This window comes from Pagrus major, chromosome 6 (genome assembly GCF_040436345.1).
Source record: "Pagrus major chromosome 6, Pma_NU_1.0".
NCBI classification, from domain to species: Eukaryota; Metazoa; Chordata; class Actinopteri; order Spariformes; family Sparidae; genus Pagrus; species Pagrus major.
In genome coordinates this window covers 17,415,762-17,434,292 of record NC_133220.1, presented here as the reverse complement: position 1 = coordinate 17,434,292, position 18,531 = coordinate 17,415,762, and the positions used below count along the sequence as shown (strand labels likewise).

General features: G+C 39.9%; 3 protein-coding genes across 4 annotated transcripts; 1 reads left to right on the top strand and 2 right to left on the bottom strand.

The window, feature by feature from the left end:
- Positions 1–1,578: 1,578 nt before the first annotated feature.
- Positions 1,579–2,859, bottom strand: LOC140997473 (probable G-protein coupled receptor). Its single transcript, XM_073467391.1, has one exon. The coding sequence runs from the start codon at positions 2,857–2,859 to the stop codon at positions 1,579–1,581; it is 1,281 nt and encodes a 426-aa protein (XP_073323492.1).
- A 3,493-nt stretch (positions 2,860–6,352) lies between these two features.
- LOC140998217 (uncharacterized) lies at positions 6,353–9,862 on the bottom strand. Its single transcript, XM_073468420.1, has 6 exons — positions 9,787–9,862; positions 9,308–9,482; positions 9,054–9,210; positions 7,718–7,893; positions 7,286–7,514; positions 6,353–7,178 (listed from the first exon to the last, which is right to left on the bottom strand). Exons 2-6 carry the CDS (start codon positions 9,461–9,463, stop codon positions 6,982–6,984), a joined length of 915 nt encoding a protein of 304 aa, XP_073324521.1. The 5' UTR covers positions 9,464–9,482; positions 9,787–9,862; the 3' UTR covers positions 6,353–6,981.
- A 408-nt stretch (positions 9,863–10,270) lies between these two features.
- On the top strand, positions 10,271–17,803 carry rrp9 (ribosomal RNA processing 9, U3 small nucleolar RNA binding protein). 2 transcript variants are annotated; one of them, XM_073469259.1, is made up of 15 exons: positions 10,271–10,456; positions 10,639–10,730; positions 10,841–10,953; positions 11,041–11,108; positions 12,053–12,094; positions 12,195–12,321; positions 12,468–12,592; positions 12,772–12,864; positions 12,962–13,062; positions 13,158–13,292; positions 15,005–15,067; positions 15,185–15,330; positions 15,612–15,691; positions 15,834–15,907; positions 17,650–17,803. In XM_073469259.1, exons 1-15 carry the CDS (start codon positions 10,373–10,375, stop codon positions 17,750–17,752), a joined length of 1,446 nt encoding a protein of 481 aa, XP_073325360.1. In that variant the 5' UTR covers positions 10,271–10,372; the 3' UTR covers positions 17,753–17,803. The 2 variants fall into 2 exon arrangements, with proteins under 2 accessions (XP_073325360.1, XP_073325359.1); XM_073469258.1 differs by having other exon boundaries at positions 15,185–15,342.
- Positions 17,804–18,531: the final 728 nt, after the last annotated feature.

The window sequence follows — 18,531 nt, the reverse complement described above, 5'->3', positions numbered from 1 at the left end:
ATTAAATGGCACAGTGTTATGGCGCTTTTAACATATCTGGATGTCTATAAATGATGATAAATGAGGATAAATCCTTTTTACATGTTTAACCTATTTACCTGCGTTCTGATTTATATCTTTAAATGGTGTTTACAAGTTAGTGACAACTCTGCATGCTCTCTTCATTTGTCACCATTTAACATAACAGCCTGTCTAATCTGTGCTCACCACAGACACATCAACATTTTATCATTGATCTGTCAAGAATATTAATGATGAGCCTATTTTAGCAAGATATATACAGCGCATGGTTTTATGTGCACAGCATATGACAAGTAGGTCATGCTCATAAATACATGTAAGTATTAATTATTTGTTGTTTTTCTGCCAGTGTACACACATTAAGAGGGTATTAGAGACAACCACTTCAGCTGTTATGAAATGGCATTTTCTCCTTATATAATCATGTGTTAACTGGGCTCAGTCTTAGTCACGGGCTTTTCAGAAGTGGACACACGGACGACACGGAGGTCAGCACCCAGGGAGTTAAAGCTCGTCTGCACAGGGACAACATGTCAGACATACACAGGTGCACATGCAGGTACCATGTGCACGTGTCTCCTTTTAGTGATTTTGTTGTTGTTTGTTTTTGTGTGTGATGAGAGAGAGATACTAACTTTCACTTTCACATTTGAAAGCTTTTAGCTGGCACACGTATCCAAAGCGTGCACAGAGAGTTTAATACTGTTGATCTCATGGTTACAGGACAGTCTGATCACTTCACTGTTACAGGCTGTCCCCGTAAGATTCCTGATTATAAATTAATTCATCTCTGCATAAACATGCTAGCATTGAATGCTTACTTACTATGATCTACATACAGTAAAGGATCAATGTAACCAGTAGTTTATTTGCACATTTAAAGCAATACATATCTAAACAAAGAGTGATGTGTCTTATCAGTACAATAAATAAAGTTGAAAACCTGCAACATAATTACAACATGACAACACTGAATTACTCGTACAAAGGATATTGCTGCTATATTGATAACCCATAGAAAATCAACCAGTCTTAGTTTTGATCTTGACTGTTGTTGACACTCTCATTTCTGATATGAACGTGAATCTGTCCACTTATTGTATTGTCTTGATTACTGGTCAAGTATAATGTCATCACTTTTCAAAGAAATAGATACACAGATTGCAGATAAACAGCAACTTTGCTTTGGCGGTTAGTAGAAATAAAGTGTAACTTTATTGCTACTAGTTTTATCACAAGTGCAGTGACAATAATTAAAACAATATGTCCATTGGTTTCTATTTCAGTTTTGTTTCTGAATTTAATCCTAAGAAAAAATGACATATTGGAGGTACAGTACCCAGTACAACAAAAGATCTCGAGAGAGCGATCCTTCTCACCTAAACCACAATCTCTCCCAAACCCTAACTAAGTTTTTTTGTGCCTATAAAGAAAGGGAATAAAGAAAAAATATGCTGAAAGAGTTTGACAATTATACAGATTGACCCTGTTAACTCCTGTGTGTGTGATCATTAATAGTCCTGCAGGCTAATGCTGTGGCACAACAGTGAGGTATATCTAACTGAACTCTTCTGGGATCTGTCCTGGTATCCTGAAACCAGTCTGTCCAGTTTGATCCAGAGTACTTCTGGGACTGGATGCAACAAAGCTTGCACGTGTTTCTGTTGTGCAGCTAGTCCGATGGAGGAACTGCAGGAAGTTCTCGTGGCCTGAGCCCTCATGGCTGGAGATAGCCAGCTCTACGGGTCGTGCTGAGTAGCAGCGCCTCAGCTTGCAGAGTTCTTCCCTGATCTGCCGGTTAAGAAGTCCATAAAAAAATGGGTTTATAGCAAAGGAGGAATATGCCAGCCAGGTGACCGCTTCCTCCAGGTCATCAGGAATCTTGGGCGATGTGTCTACTGTCAGGCAGATGTGGAAGGCAAAGTAAGGCAGCCAGCAGAACAGAAACTGGCCAACGATAACCACCAGAGTGAGAGCGGCTTTACCTCCACCGAAAGGCCGGTCGCGCATTATCCTCCGTGGGGCATTTCGGGTTGTGATGATGGTAGTCTGGCTGTTGATTGAGTCAGAGCGATGCTTCAGTTGACTGTTCGTCCACAAGGGCAGAGGCCCATGCTGGCGGGCAGCCACACGGGCCACCTTGTACACATTACAGTACACAGCAAAAATCACCACAGCAGGCAGGCAGAAACAGGTGACACTAAAGAGCACAGAGAAGACTTTTCTGTGGTCACTGTGACTCCAATGCAGCGAGCAGTGTGCAGCACTGATGGAGCTCAGGCTGCCGTAGGACGGCCATCCAAACACGGTGGACAGCCCCAGCACAGCAGAGGCCACCCACACCATCACTAACACGGCTGCAGTCAGCTTCAACGTCATCTTGACCTCGTAGTGCATCGGGTGAACGATGTAGTAGTACCGCTCCACACTGATGGCTGTGATGGTAAAGATAGAGGCAGCAATGAGGATAACATTGAGGAAGACATAGACCTGGCACTCCAACACAGTGAACACCACACGAGCAAAGTACGGAGAGCTGGACACAATCCCAAGAGGCATGAGCAAAACGGCACACAGCAGGTCCACTGCGCACAGGTGGCACACAAAGGCAAATTTCCTGAGATGAGGCGCTTTTATGACAACAACCAGAACAGCAGTGTTGGCCAGAAGTGCCAGAACATTCAGGGTCACCATGAAAAATATCCCTGTCAGGTCCTTGAAGCGTGTCTGCGGGTTGGGAAGGGTGCCCAGCTGTCTGCTGGGAGCTGAGGGCAGCGGCGCCCAAATGGTTGTGCTGTCATTGTACTCAGGGGTCAGGGATGAACTGTTGTCCTCCATGATTCATAGTAAAGGTCTCAAAGCACACACAGCAGACTCCCCCATTGTTCTGTAATGAGTCCGAATGGTCCTTCAGATGTCAGATCAAATACACTTCACTCCTATGTTGGAGAAAATAAAGTCCATTAAAACTGGATATTTAACATTTATGGCAAATTATAGTCAATGAACACAATCTGCAAGAACTTGTTCTGTAGCCATGGCAGCAGCAAGGCAACAAGCTGGCAACACAACACATATTATACCTTTTTAAGTTGATGAACGTGTTAGCAAACAGATTCCTGTTTACACATCCAACGGATATGGAGCAACACTGGTATTCATTTAGATACATGTTTGTGTCCTATCTTTTAGTTTAGGAACACATACATTTAGTAACATTAAAGGGGTAGGGAAGCAATTTATTATTGCCCTTCTGTCAACATGGATGACTCAGGAGACACAGATTTTAGAGAAGTGGTTAAAACCAAAGCTGTTATGACTGAGATATCTTATCTTTTAGTCACTAGTATGGGCCAAAAATGTTCAATCCTATATTTCCCATAAGGCAATTAATATCATCTTTTTTTTTTACCTTTTCTGCCTGGTAAATGTCTGTCTGTAGTACAAACAATGACATGGAGACTGAGCTATTGAAAATTTGAGAATTGATTACACTTACACAATTACTAAGGCTTTTCCTAGCCCTACCCCAGTAAAGGATATTCCTCTATCCTGTAGAAGAGTCACAAGAAGTAGTGTCAGGGTAGGGCAAGGGCTGTATTGGGATTGAGCCTAAAACTTTATTCATCATCATCATTCCACATATAGCGACTGATATTAAATGCATAATGATAAACATCCAGAGATCCTCGCTGCAGCCTCGTAACCGTCAAGAGAACACACATACATTGCTTAAAGATACTGGGAAGTTAATCAATAACCATTAACCTCGGTGGGAATATTTAAGAAGGGCTGCTCTCTATCTCTTTTAGTGAGGGAGAGATGTGATCAATGGGAATAATTCATGGAGGACACCCTGGCTCTCCTCCGTTCGTCCCCATCCTTTTGAAATGTAAGATAATGAGTGCGCTTGTTTTAGCCCAGCTGCGGGGAACCGGCTGCATTGATTAATATGTGTTCAGTGTCACCCTGCACCGCTCCATCAAAGAGGAAAACTCTCGCCAGGACAAGTTTGACCCCACGATTCTCATGTAGCTTCATATGAAAAACAACCAGAAAGCACTGACTGGATGTAAATTATGTGTGTGAAATGCTGCAAATATCAACATTGTCTTCACATTTGTACATTTACAGCTTTTGCTCCTTCTGTGTTGTCTTTTAATGCCTCCCCATACATGCATCTACCATCTTGTGCTGATAATCATAATCAGGTTTTAAGTGGAGAATGCTGTGTCCTAAATACATGTGCTCGCTCTCTGCCAGGGATCCACTGATGCTCTCCCCGACTGTAATCTTCTCTGGTGGACAGCTATTGGCATGCCACGTCTGCAGCGAGATTTATCCCCAGGAAGGACTAGTACATGTACATTCTCATGCACATTATGTAAGGATGTCCTCGTTTTCCATCATGTTCCAGTTGCAGCACAGCATTTTCTGCATCCTCAAAGGCCACGTTTTACTTCTGAAGAGAATGCTCGTTCTCAGCCGCCAGTAATTTCAAGTTTAATTAGCTCTCAGAAACCTTTTGTTATTATTAATTCAACAGGGACAAACATGGTGGATTTCACCTCTGCTGTATGTGTTCTCTGCTGCGACTGAGAAAGAAATCACCATTAGCAGAGAATTTCTCTATTTTATAATGAGGATGAGGGAATTATGTAGGTCTTTTAATCCCTCTCAAAGCTATGCTACAGAGCATTTAGTCTGTACAGGGAAACCCCATAATCCCAGCCTTTATGATGACCTTCTTAATTATGTTAATAACCAATTTCGATGCATTTAAGTTGATATGCAGTCCAAATGACTACCACTCATTTTATATGAAATGAAAAATAAATGTTAGCATAAAATATCTAAAAGTTTACATAGAAATATAGAACATCATTCGAGGATATTACAGCGAGGAATAAAAGACAAACATCTTACTGGAAGAATTTCGATTTAGCAACATTTGTATGTAAGTATGCTGATATTTTAATAGTTAAGTCCAGTTAATGACAATCAGCAGCAGTCTCCATCTTGACCAGGTTTAGTAGGGTTGGCTCCATCGTTATGTGATGGCTGGAGGAACCATTGGAGCGATTTTTGTCTGTTTTTTATTTATAATGCTTAAAGTTAATGTTCAAAACCACCAGAAATCTCTGATATTTGTTAGACTGGTTGATAATACCAGTTCTTTAAGTGTTTCTTAAATGTCTTAAGGCTCTTGTTTTAACCCGATGGACAGAATATAATGCCACATTGCTCAACATGTTTTTAAAATCATCTGATCCTGTCCTTCTGATTGTGTAAGACTGACATTTGATGCTCGAACTATCTTGTAGGATTTCTCAGGCCTCTTGTTTATCTTAATGTCAACCACAGACATCTATAACAGAGGAACGGTGGAAGAATTATTTGGAAATGGTTCAGAACTAAACCTCAGGAACTGGATTGATAACATCACATTAACAATTAGTCTACTGTATTTTTGTCTTTATTAATCAAATGCAGCAAATATATTCTTAGCGTCCTTCATATCAACTCTGCTGATTGTCAAACAAGGTGACCATTAACTACTTACTCAAACAGAAACTTACAGAGCAACTCTTGCATTTGAAGCATTGACCTTAGTTCCTCCAAAAACTTTCCTCTTTGTCTTGTAAAGTTGAGTACATCCAAGTCATGGTGATGACTCCTCTCTGGATCCTTTAACAGCATCAAACTCAGCAGTCAGGAAAGGAATTACGCAAAAACTGTGATAAGCCGTGAAAAACAGATCAGGATCCTGAGAGAGAGCTGACATGACCAGAGAGAGAGGTGATGTTGATGTGCGTCCACTGAGACCGCACAGCTGGATGGAGTGAGAGGAGGGGGAGGAGCCAGCCGTCAGTGGCTGTTCAAATCACATCTTTCAAGACAAGATGACTCTATCAAACGGCCACCAGCTGACATTAACCATGTCCCACACACACACACTCTTTCATCAGTTAGTATGTGGCAGTGACTGTCACACACTGTCCACTATGTCTCTGTGTTCACACACTCTCCTCTGTTCTTCTCTCCAGAGCTTCTGACAGGATAAACAGACATTAAAGTATTGGTTGGATTTACACATTTCCTACTTTAAACAGAGTCGATCTTATTTCATGAGATCTTAAAGTAAAAGATTTCACAGCAGCTGTATTCTTTTGGGAATTCATAACATTGCTGGCAAAAGAGCTTGACACAGAGCTCTGCGCTGACATCTGTTGGTTGCTTGGAAAACATAACTACTCCCATAAGAGCATACTGTATACTGTAGTTTAAGGAAAGGTTTAAGGAAAGGTCCAAGATAAGATAAGAGAAGGAATCAGTTTTCAATGTTTATTGGCCCCTTATATGGTTAAGCACAACAAAACAGAGAAGTGATGAAACAGATGTTGTGGAAGCAGGGAGATTAATTACCACTTACAGCATACTGTGCATGTGCAAAAAAAGCTATTCTAGAAACACACAGTACCATTTATTGTAATGCACAATTTGTCATGAACAACAGAGAACAAATCACATCCATATCACTTTAAACATTTTCACAATGTCCTACTTTCAAAACACACAAACGGCTCCAGACTGACAAGTTACACCAGTATAAATGTTCGACAAAGGCCACCGTCACAGACCTGCCATTTAGACACAATCACTACCTCAAATTAAATAAGAACACTTGTTGTTTTGACTATTGACGATTACAAATGTGGCACTTCATCGTGCTTTTTAACGTCTTGGTTGGTCACCAGGTTACACTTGTACACTTTTTGAACACACGAGAGACAACAAACTGTCTAAGTGAAAAAGTACGTATTCTAAAAAGTGTTAAAAAAATAACTTACTGGAAGGAAAAAACTAGATGTGGATTAAAAAAAGACAACCTGCCACACATTTCTATCAGACATGAAATACTGGTGACCAACAGATGAAGGCAGCATCAGAAGGCTATAACTAAGAGTCATTCATCAATTCACCATTTTCAGGCAGGAGTGAAGCATCTTGGCAAAAGCTTGGTTCAACAACAGCTTTGTTTTCAGCTTTAACGAAACCCAGTCTCTTCTTCAACAGTTTGTCCTCATTGTTCAACTTTGTGCGGATTGCTGTTTTTATTTGGCTGCGATCGACACCGAACTTGACTACCACATGATCTAGAAGGAAGAAACAAACAAATGTTTTTTCTACTTTATAGAATTCATAAAAACTGAGCATCCACGAAGACGATCTGTGTGCTTAAAATCCAACAGTGCAATCTTACCGATTAAACCTCTCAAGATCTCAGGCGGGAGTTGAGGTTTGGGGCAATCTTCCCCAGTAAAGGTGGTCCTCCGGCCCTGCAGAGAGTGTGTGGCCAATGTTTCTCTGTCAAAAAGTATCATCAGCAGTGCTGACGTGTACTTTTTGTAGTCGCCGATCTCCGCGATGCGCTCGTAAAGATTTTTCTGCACTCGAAGACTCTCGGATAGATACAAGAAGTTGTGCTCGTCCTGAGGACAAAAAAGGGAAAAAAAAGTAAGCTACAAACTGGCTGAATGTGACACCACTGCTTTTGTACAAGTATCTGCTACTGATGGAAGAGAACTTAAAAACTATCAAGATTTTTATACTGAAGTAAAACTTGGAAAAAAAAAAAAACTAATAACAAAGTGCGAGTTAAGCATTCTTCCCAAAATCTTGCTGTTGTTCTGACCTCTGGGATTTCATGAACTGCTCTCATCTCCGCCTCAGGCTCATTCAGGAAAGAGATACTTTCATCCTGAGAGTTCTGTGCTGCACCCGGCGCTTCACCTCCTTGGAGAACGTGATCCAGTGTGACTCGCAGCTCGTGTGCCGTGTGCCTCATCTGCATCATGAGAGTGTTCATCTCTGTGGAAAGCAGCAGATCACATAGAAATACTGAAACAGAGCAAGTAATTTAAATCATTTGATGGCATGTCTACATCTGTCAGGACTTGAGCATAACACCTAAAAACTTTTGATTAACGAGCAACCAATCTGAAGAAACTATCTTGAAAATCACAAAATCATTCTTCTGCTCAATAATATTTTTTATCTCCCAACATTAGGGTTGCAGTGTTACTTTTTTAAAACACTTATCATCCCTTTCAAACCATTTGATAATGCTTTTTTTTTAAAAAAAAACAGGTCTGTAATTTCACTGTAATTTCCTGAAAAACATTCTGCAAGTTGATGCTCAAATTTACAGGAAAATGTCTGTAAAGATTCTTATTTTCTTTCATTTTTTCCTCACACTCTTTCCTCATCGGCTTTTTTTTTTCTCACTCTTGATCACACCTCGTTTACTTGATTAAGATCACCTGAGCCACCTTCACATGCGTGGGCAGTATTGATGCAACGGTGTGTTTTTTTGTGCTCCAATCTAAATTTCACAAATTCCTTGATTTCGGAGAAATAAACCTTTGTTTGAAGATTAAAACACTGAGGTGTCCCTCTGCATTTAGATCAACTCTTTCCAAACCTCCTACTTAAAAACGTCACAAGAAGAAAAGCACAATTTTAGTGCTCAGTTGGAGACAGATGGTTTGGTTACTTTTTAACTGGAAGTGTAATTGCTGTTTAAGTGATATTTTAATTAATACCAAACTTAATTGTTTTTTCTTGCAAATTATTTAGACAAACAATAAAAATCTATTCTATTACAGTATGCTGTGAACAACTTATTGTTTATTTGCAGCTACAATCAACTTTTTTTGAAATACCTTTTGATTTTTATATTGCTATTTTCATATCGTTTATTTTTCTAGTATCAGGAAGTGCCGTTGTAATTTTGTGTAATGTCTTGCACAGCAAACGTTTCTTAAATCTTGATGTGTAGTATGTGTTTAACTGCAGATTGTAAACCAAATTTACAAATATGTGACAGAGGACTGACCTCAGTGGTACCTGCAGCACTGTCCTGTTTATGATTACAGTGAGTCGCATACAGTAATCAGACTGTGTGGTCATGACAGGTGTTTTGTTTTTAGTGTAGTAATTTAATGTATTCGTCATCTTATTCCACCCACCTTTCAGCTCTCTCAACTCTCTCTCAGCCAAAATCCTACATCTGCGTTCATATTTGAGCTGTGCCTGCAGCTGCTCTATCTTCATGAGGAGACTGATGGTGTCTGTTCTGATGCCTGGACTTGAAACGTGCTCTTCATCAAACTCAATGTTTTCATGCTGAGAAGAAATCACATGAACAATTTCCACGTGTAGTAATGTAAACAACAGCTGTGTTTGTTTGTTTCTTTGTTTTACATTTCAGTCAAACTCTCACCTCATTGTTGGGAAAAGGAGAGAAGCTGGACTCTTCAGCCATCCTGTACTTATCCTCCGTTGGATCGCAGCCAAACTCCTGTGCATCACCGCCGATTTTTATCATCTTGATTGGTGGCTGTGCTGGAGTCGCTCCTGCTTCTCTCTTGGGTGGCATGTGGATGAAAAAAATATATCTGGAGAGGGTGAAGATGTGATCAGTTGACACGAGAAGTAAATGCTTTTGTGCACAAGATGGAGTGAAACTTTTGAGTTAAAGTTTTAGTGGGTCGCTCAACGCTGCTTGTTCAATTTTTAAAACCCACTGATGCGATACAAAAATGAAAAGTTAGTTCACGGTGCATCCCCCTCCCCCTGCCTCCTCAACCCCTCCTACTAGCCCCCAGATTGCCTCCAGCTGGGTCCACTAAGTGATACTGTCTTTCAATAACATCAGCAAAAACATGGTATTTCATGTTAGACGGTTGAGAGGAGGCTCACCTGGCCGCTCAGCTCGACTTCAAGGATAAACTGTGCCCACACTCACTGAGGACAGAGGCAGCGCAGTAAATGGAAATACTGCGTAGTAGAGGAAGTAGTAGTACTACTGCAGTAATACAGTAAATAGATCCTGGCACTATAACGGCTCTTTTTCAACAGCCGCGCGAAATATTTCCGGTTAAATACGAGTGAAATACTGCGCCTATATTTATCGTTTATTGTGAATGGTAAGCATGTGTATAAGAGTATTGTGTTGTGAAATTTATATTTTTACAATTATGTGCGGAACAAAGCTGCGAAAACGTATTCCCCGAGGGAAGTATTTTTCCCCAGTACAGTTTCCTGCGAATCTTCAATTCGTAATTCAACCAATGGGAATTCAGAGTTTTGACAAAAGGCGGGACATCTAGAAGCAGTTGAGGAGATCAGCCAATCAGCGCGTGTCTTCAAACGTGACATCATCATATTAGTTCGGTTGCAGTGCACCCATGTGGGTTCCAATGTTGACTTGCTGCATAGAAAGTTGTGGAGTGAACTCAGTTTATAGTTATCGTTTACTTTGAAACGCTGTCTGTCGCGTTTCACCATGTCTTCGTCTTTCTTTATAAAGGCTAAAGAAAACCCCAAGTTTGTCAAAAAGGGAAAAAATACACAAGCGCCGAAACGAAAGGTAAGAGTGTTGGCGTGTTAGCAAGTAAGCTAAATCACAGTATCGCTAGCTAACCAGCAGGTTGACTCGTGCGTCTTACCCGATGTAGCCAGCTGTTTTCCATACTTTTTAGACGGTGTCACGCACAGATGTAAACTAACTGAGTGTCATTACAAACCCTTTATTTTTTTCTTCTGCTGCAGGGTGATGGCGACTCGGGTGGAAAAAGCAAAGTGCAAGCAAAGAAGCCCTCCAAATACAACGAAGAGATTTCCAGTGACTCTGAGACAGAGAGGTTAATTTCTGGGTTATCCATTGTTGATAGCTATATGGTCCTGAATTCAAAGCACAGAGCTAATCTAGCAGTAATTAATTTATTGTAATTTGTTATTTCTCGTTGTGCAGTCATGTAGCGTCCAAGAAAAGACAGTCCAATCAAGAGACTGAGTATGATGAAACGCCACAGGAGAAGAAGCTGAGATTAGCCAAAAATTACCTCGACCAGCTAAAGGAAGAAGGTAAGCTTGTATTACCTATACAGCATAGAGGTATTAACTTTACAGTGTTTACCTGCATGTGTTTATTGTGTGATCTGATCTCATCAGAGGAAAAGAAAGCAGAAGAAGACTCCTTTGAGACTGATCTGATTGCTGGAAGACTTCAAGAAGAAGTGGTAAGAGTGTCTTCTGTATTAAAGATTGTAACTGTCACTGGGGACATTGACATGGCACCTTCGCTTTCATAATAACTTTTTCTGACCACCACCAGCCCATACTCCTACAAATCGTTTAAGTTACAGTGTAGCTTCAATTTGATAATGTATTCACCCTGCACTGTTCTGTCACAATGAACAGCTATGATAATCCAGGTGATTGAACCTCTGAGCAGATAAAAATGTTGATACGTTCATTTCTTAGAATTTGCAGCAGTATGTTTCATGAGGACTTTGTCTTCCTTATGAGATATGGCACCCATCACAAGTCCCCTCCAGTTTCCCCTTTTGCAGCATATTTATGCACCCACTGAAAGCACCTTATGGCTCCACTCTCGATAGCAGTACTCCCAGGGGCATCCTTGAAATCCCCCATTCCTGTAGTATAAAATAAAATTGAGCCAACCATTGAACATTGCAGTTTAAAAAGAAGGTTGAAAAACCAATGGCAGGGTCACAATGTAATTTTTACTTATCACAGACCCTAACTCACTTCTGACTGACTCCACTAATACAAGTGGTTTTACAAGGAGATCCCATATTGAAAACCAACAGGACACCTCTCTGATATGAGGGTGACCATCAAGGCCTTGTTTGGAGTGGTCACATGATTTTTGATACAGTGAAGTGAGGCATCAAAACATTCTGCTGTGATTCTTCTGATTTGAAAAGTCGACACTGTCAAGTAGTCTGCTTGGAGTGTAACAACTGTAACTGCACGTTTATTTGGCAAAAAGAAAAAGCCCTTTTAGTACGTAGTATCTGTTTTTCACTCCGTAAGAAACCAAACCCATGTCCTTGATCTTAGACCCTGTAATTGTTTTTGGATATAATATGTTTGATCAATTGCCATACACTGATCTATGTTACTGATCTTGGCTTGTTGTGTGTGATTTTCCCCTCAGCTTGAACAGAAAGGAAAGCTTCAGCGACTTATTGCCAAAGATGTGAGTATGAGAACGTTTACATTGCATTTCCAAAACTTTAGGAGAAAGAGCTGTCTATGAACAAACTTACTTTTTATTAAAATCTAATTCTGTCTTTTAGCTCATGCCACCAGATGTTTCAGAGATCAGAGTGTTGAGAGGACACAAGCTTCCAATTACCTGTCTGGTCATCACCTCTGATGACAAGTACATCTTTTCTGCTGCCAAAGACTGCTCCATCATTAAATGTGAGTATTTATTAACATCCTGAAAATCCTTTGTTTCAATACAAAAGGGATGTATGTTTAAAAACTGAGGGGAAAAGGGTTTTTTGGATACTGGCTAATGGTCTGATTTGGCAGTGTCAGTTCATTGTTTTTTCTGTTGTCCGCAGGGAATGTTGAAAGTGGGAAGAAACTGCACACAATACATGGTGGAAGGAAAGGCACAGAGGATCGGCATGTTGGACATACTGCCCATATCTTGTGTATGGCTGTATCATCAGATGGAAAATACTTGGTGAGCAGTTCTCTCTCAGCATAACCTGAAATAAGCTGAAGAAATGTATGTTTATTTATACAAAAAAAGCTTAAGAATCATGTTCTGTTTTTTAAATTTCCCGTTTCGTAATAAAGTCAGCATTGCTAAAGTGCTACATAATGGTGTAACAGAAGCGTCTTTTTCAACCTCTTTTTTAGGCCACTGGAGACATGAACAAACTGATCATGATCTGGGAGGCAGAAACATGTAAACATCTGTATAAATTCACAGGACACAAAGGCCCCGTGTCGGTACGTTCTGCATGGAATAACTTCTTTTTATCTTAACAGAATTGTCAGGAAATCAGAGATCCTTCTGTGAATCACATCAGTGTATTTCCCTCCTCAGGGCCTTTCATTCAGGAAGGGGACTCATGACCTGTACAGCGCCTCTCATGATCGCTCAATAAAGGTGTGGAACGTGGACGAGAATGCATACGTGGAAACTCTGTGAGTAACCAATCAGAAAAAAAATAATCTCTTGCTGCCAAACACTTGCATTTAGCATCAGCGTTTGACTTTTTTATTACTGTGACGTGCCGCAGCTTTGGGCATCAGGACGCCATCACAGGACTGGACAGCTTGAGCCGTGAGCGCTGTGTGACTGCGGGAGGAAGAGATCGCTCTGTGAGGGTGTGGAAGATAGCCGAGGAATCTCAGCTGGTATTCCACGGCCACGAGTGAGTCTCTTTCTGTCTTTCCTCTGGTCTTTCAGTGTCGTGCTGTTTACACTGTTGACTTCAGATGTGTTGATCCACTGTCAGAGCCACATGAAAACACAGTTGGGCACACTGATTAATTCATAGACACATCTTAAAATAGTCAAGTAAAGGAGTATTACTATTCAAAGATGAGGAACCCATTTTTCACTTTTGGCTTTGAAGGGTTAAAAATGGTTTTAAAAAAAACTGATTCATAATGTAAAAACATTTAATGCTATCTGTCTATATGTTTACCATAGAGGCTTTTGTCACTTTTATCTTATACTGCTTATTGCTTTATGCATGTAAAGATTAATGCAGTTAGCATTCTGCATTAATCTTAATTAATATTCCTAAAAATCAACTTCTGAATATATAAAAATACAAGCAAGAGAATTGTCCCAAAATCTTTAATATTCTTGGTTATTTATTCTTTAAAAGGAAAAATAATAACGTGAAACACTAACGGTAACAGAATGAATACTGATTAAAGGTTTTGTTTTTGTTTTTTTAAAGAAAGTAATATCCTGTGTTGAATGCTATGAGGTGTGTAGGAGCACAGCTATGCAGAGAAGTAAACACACAGGATTTTACCCTTAAAGATCTTACTGGGAGCAATTGTGAAACTGTGAAATTTGTCTTGAGGAACAAGTCAAATATGATGATAACAAATCAGAGAAGGATACTAAGACTAGACCCAAAGTATTGAAAAAAATATTTTGGACAGTATGAGAGAACTAGATTCATAAAGGGATGGAGCATGATAAGTAGAAACCAAGTAAAATCACCAGTGAAAGAATATTAAGTCTAAACTGAGAGAGAGTATTTCACCCTGTAAACATAGAAATAAGGCACAATGTAAGGTTGCTTGAATGGGGAGTGCTGAATCCTTAATGCACTGAATAATCAAAAAGAAAAACCAAGGACAGCACTCATCACAACACACTGTGCTGTGGTGATGATGTTTGATGTGTGAGACTTTGTGCTGTTCTCTGCTCTCTTTGATAAAGATGGAGTTCTCCAAAACTAGCAGTTAGTGAGTTGTCGCGCTTGGGTATTCTTGGTTTATCACAGATACCAGTAAAGCAGTGCAGTGTATAAAATAAGCACAGCAGAAACATCAGATAGGTCGCACCACTGTGGTCAACTATATATCTTCAAACATTAGAGTTTAGGCTGAAAATGACAAGAGAAGACAAAAACAAGTTGACAGATTTCACATATCTCTGCAATGCAAATTGCCAGTTATCTACACAGCAGTGACTGAAGTGCTAGTGCGTCGTTACAGTGACTCAGTCAGTAGAAAAGGTTTCCAGAATAAGAAACGATTTGAAAAATGTTTGAGTTTTCATAATCATAGTGTTTCATCTGTACAATCACTCATGTAAACCAAAAATCTTCAAAGTAAAACTTTCCTGTCATCATATGTGTTTGTTATCTCTTGGAGTTGAAAAACAATTAGTGAACATTAAATTATCATGATTATAACTTAATTAAAGTTGATACGAACAGCTGGTAAAAACAGTTTAGATGTAATGATAAATGCTTTAGGTGCAGTGAAAGTGCTTGGATTTTAATCTCAGAAAGCTGCATGAAAGCTGCTAATATTCATCATTTGTCACATAGTTCTTGTGAGCACGCAGAAAGACTGATGTCATCTGTTACTTCATCATTATTCTGTCTTCCTACAGGGGTTCGATTGACTGTATCCAGCTCATAAACGAGGAGCATATGATAACAGGAGCTGATGACGGGTGAGGCAGCTGCAGCTTGCTTTCTTCTGTCTCATTTACAGTTTTGTATCTGGCGTTAACAGATCCAGTCATGTTTTCTCTTTCGTGCCCTCTCTCAATTTTCCCCAACGACCTCAGCTCCGTGTCTCTTTGGAGTGTCAACAAGAAGAAGCCTCTCAGCACAGTGAAGCAGGCTCACGGTTGCCATGGCGACGCGGGGCTGGAGCAGCCTCATTGGGTGGCTTCGGTCGCGGCGCTTCAGAACTCGGATACAGTCGCCTCAGGTGCCTCTGGCTGTGAGAGTCCTTCTTACCAGCTTCTTCCTAACACACATACTCACTCGCACTTTATTATTTTGTACAAGACACTTTAAAGTAAACGTTTTCTCAGTTGTCTTGTATGAATTAGAATTTAATCAGTGTAATAATAAATAAATCTAGTCCTGATTAACTGTCTTCCACACTCATTAGTAGAGCATTTGATGCAGTTATGTGTATCTAAGCTATACTTAAGATGTCTGTTGTGATATAAAGTGATGATTAATTTATAATGTTCTTCTCTACAGGTTCACACAACTCCCAGGTGCAGCTGTGGAAGTGTGGACAGAATTACCGCTCACTGGAGCCTCTATTCACTGTAACAGTGGTAAGCTCTTACTTCTTCCTCTCTTTTCGCGATGGTTACGATTTTGAACAAGTTTTTAAGCTCATTACGCAAATTATTTACAGCTACCACAACAGCAGTTAGGAAATATCTCATTTTGTGTCTTCGTCTGCTTTCTCTTCAGCCCGGGTTTGTGAACAGTCTGAAGTTTTCGAGCTCCGGTCAGTTCTTGGTGGCAGGAGTCGGACAGGAGCACAGGTAACTGAACTAATGATCATGTTTCCATAGAAACTGTCTGTAGAGTTCCTTTTGACTACTAAATGTCAGTGTAGGTTCATGTTCAGTGAATGAAATGTCCACTAGATGGCAGTGGTGATCCATCTCTCAGTCTCTGTCTCAATACATTCAACATTTTTCTCAGTGCAGCCTCACTTTTTTTTTTTAGATGAGAAAAGTTAATGGAAAAACACTCGCAAGTAGTTATTTATAACGGGAATATATTGCTGGGTAGTGTCACACTTTCCTCACTTTCCTTTAGGTGAATACCAGAAACGCATAATGATGGATGTTTATTATTTATGGTGTACAATGGATAATTAAAAACCTGCCACACAATTTGAATTGCAGAGGTTGTTGTTGCCTTTGGCAGTACATCTTAAAGAGACTGGTGATCTCCGACTCCTATGTGGTAAACATGCCAATCAATAAACTTGGAAAGAATTTAGCAATAAAGTGAGTCACTCAGTTTGTGACTATTTGGAAGTTTATATATTGTTGAATGAAAAGATTTTTCTTCAGTGAATTCTGTATAAACAAACATTGTTCTCTAATGAAGAGACAGAACCAGTTGGCTGCAGATTAGATGAAGAACAGAGATGTCTCTTACTGGTCATGCTATCAAGTTGTGGTGCAGAATTTATTTGTCTTAACCACCCAGGTAGAAATACTGTATGTACTTGTTTTTCATGCTACACATATGGTGCTCACCGTACAGCTCATTTATGCTTCCTTTACATCCAACAATATATATATTTTTGTTTCAAACGATGTAAAAGTCACTGCCCACTTCATGCGTCCTTCACATTGGCATGGATGTTAAGCAATACAACCAACAGAGGGCTCCACTCAGAGTCAAATCTCGCACAGACCTCCACTTTTCCTTCGCCACCGTCCCACTCACCCACATTTATTTCCCGTCCAATCTCCTCCCAGTTGCTCTGTGGTAACTGTTGTGGTAACTATAATCTCTGTGCCCGGGCCTTTGAAGTAGCATCACGAGATGTTAAAACTTCTCACCATCCGTCCGGTTTATAACTTCTTCGTTTTGTCCTGTGGATGTGTCTCTCTTGAACTATTGGCCACAGTGCCACACTGCCCCCCCCATGACTACTGGAGGTACTGCTCCATTTGTCTGTATTTCCTACGCTTTCAGACAACATGCAGAAATACAGATGAAATGGGACAGAAGGCTCTGTCCGTAACCGTATGTGTATCTAACATTGAGCATAAATTAGCCTTTACTTTGAATGTATATTAGTCTCTTTCGTGGTTTTTCTGCTGCCTTCAAGGTAACAAAAGTGCTGTGATAAGTCAGAGATGACTGTCTAATATAACCAAAGGGCTACGGTGACTCATTTTCAGGAACGTCTCTAAATACGACTTCCAACAACCAGTCTCATCATCTAAATTGAATTATCCCACTCAAACATTTTAAATATTTGGTAGTATTTGCTCTGATTTCAATGTATGATTGAAATTAATTCACTTTGTTCATGACTGAGAAACAGAAGGGTTTGAGGCTCTGTTAGAAGATGTTCACCAACAAGGTTTAGTTGGATGTGGACCTCAGAACTGGTGTCTAATCTAAAAAATGTTGAATCAAGTGGATCATAAGAAAAGTTTTTATCCATCTTCTTTGATTTTATATTTTTGTTTTAAGCTCTATCAGGCTGAAGATGTCTGTTTACCCTCTGATCCAAAGATTGTCTGTTTTTCTGCAGGTTGGGCCGATGGTGGAGAATAAAAGAGGCCAAGAACGGGATCTATATCATTCCACTTAAAAGGAAACCTCCTAACCCAGAGGAAGCCAAGTTGTCTGAATAATTTGGACTGTTAAGTGTCTTTTTATTTTGTAAATTAAAGGTTTAAATACTGCTTATGAATCATGTTGTTTTTTATTCTCCTTTAGAGAAGAAAATGGCATATATCTAAACTGAAAACCACCCAGAGTGATTATTTATACGTGTGATCACTGAGTCTTTCCTGTGATTTTTATTTTTGAAGAAGCTTTAACAGCTTTACAGGAGGAGTCAGCAGTGTGGGTAAAGTGGGCTGTGTCTGGATTCGGCCACAAGAAGTGAGAAGAGGCTGTATTGTAGGAGTCGGTACATCCTGTCCGAGCTGACCAAGAGACATCTCTTACCATCTCATGATCCAAATGTGTTTTTTAATTATTTTAGCTTCTTTTCCTGGAGAAATCTGCTGAAAGTTTCTGTTAAGGTGTCAGCTAGGAAAAGCTCATACCACTTTTAAAAACAAAATCATCAGGGGCTGCTAAAGCGCTAAGTTTGGGCTCACATCGTCATGGTAACTGCTTCCGTGTCAGTAATTGTCAGCCTGTCGGCGTCAAACATAAAATTGCAATTAACTCTACAGGAGAATCATTTATCTCTGTGATAAAGGACCGGCAGAATGTTTTACTCCTGCATATTTAATGTTTTCAAAGGAATGTAAAAAGCAGGTAGCTTACATTGTTTGAAGCCATCTATAAATGTACAGCCGCGTCGGTGTGCTGAAAACCTTTTTTAAATTACATTCAAATGAGTGATTCATCGGCATAACCACGGAGAACAAATTTAATCTGTTAACAGTGTTTTAACAGC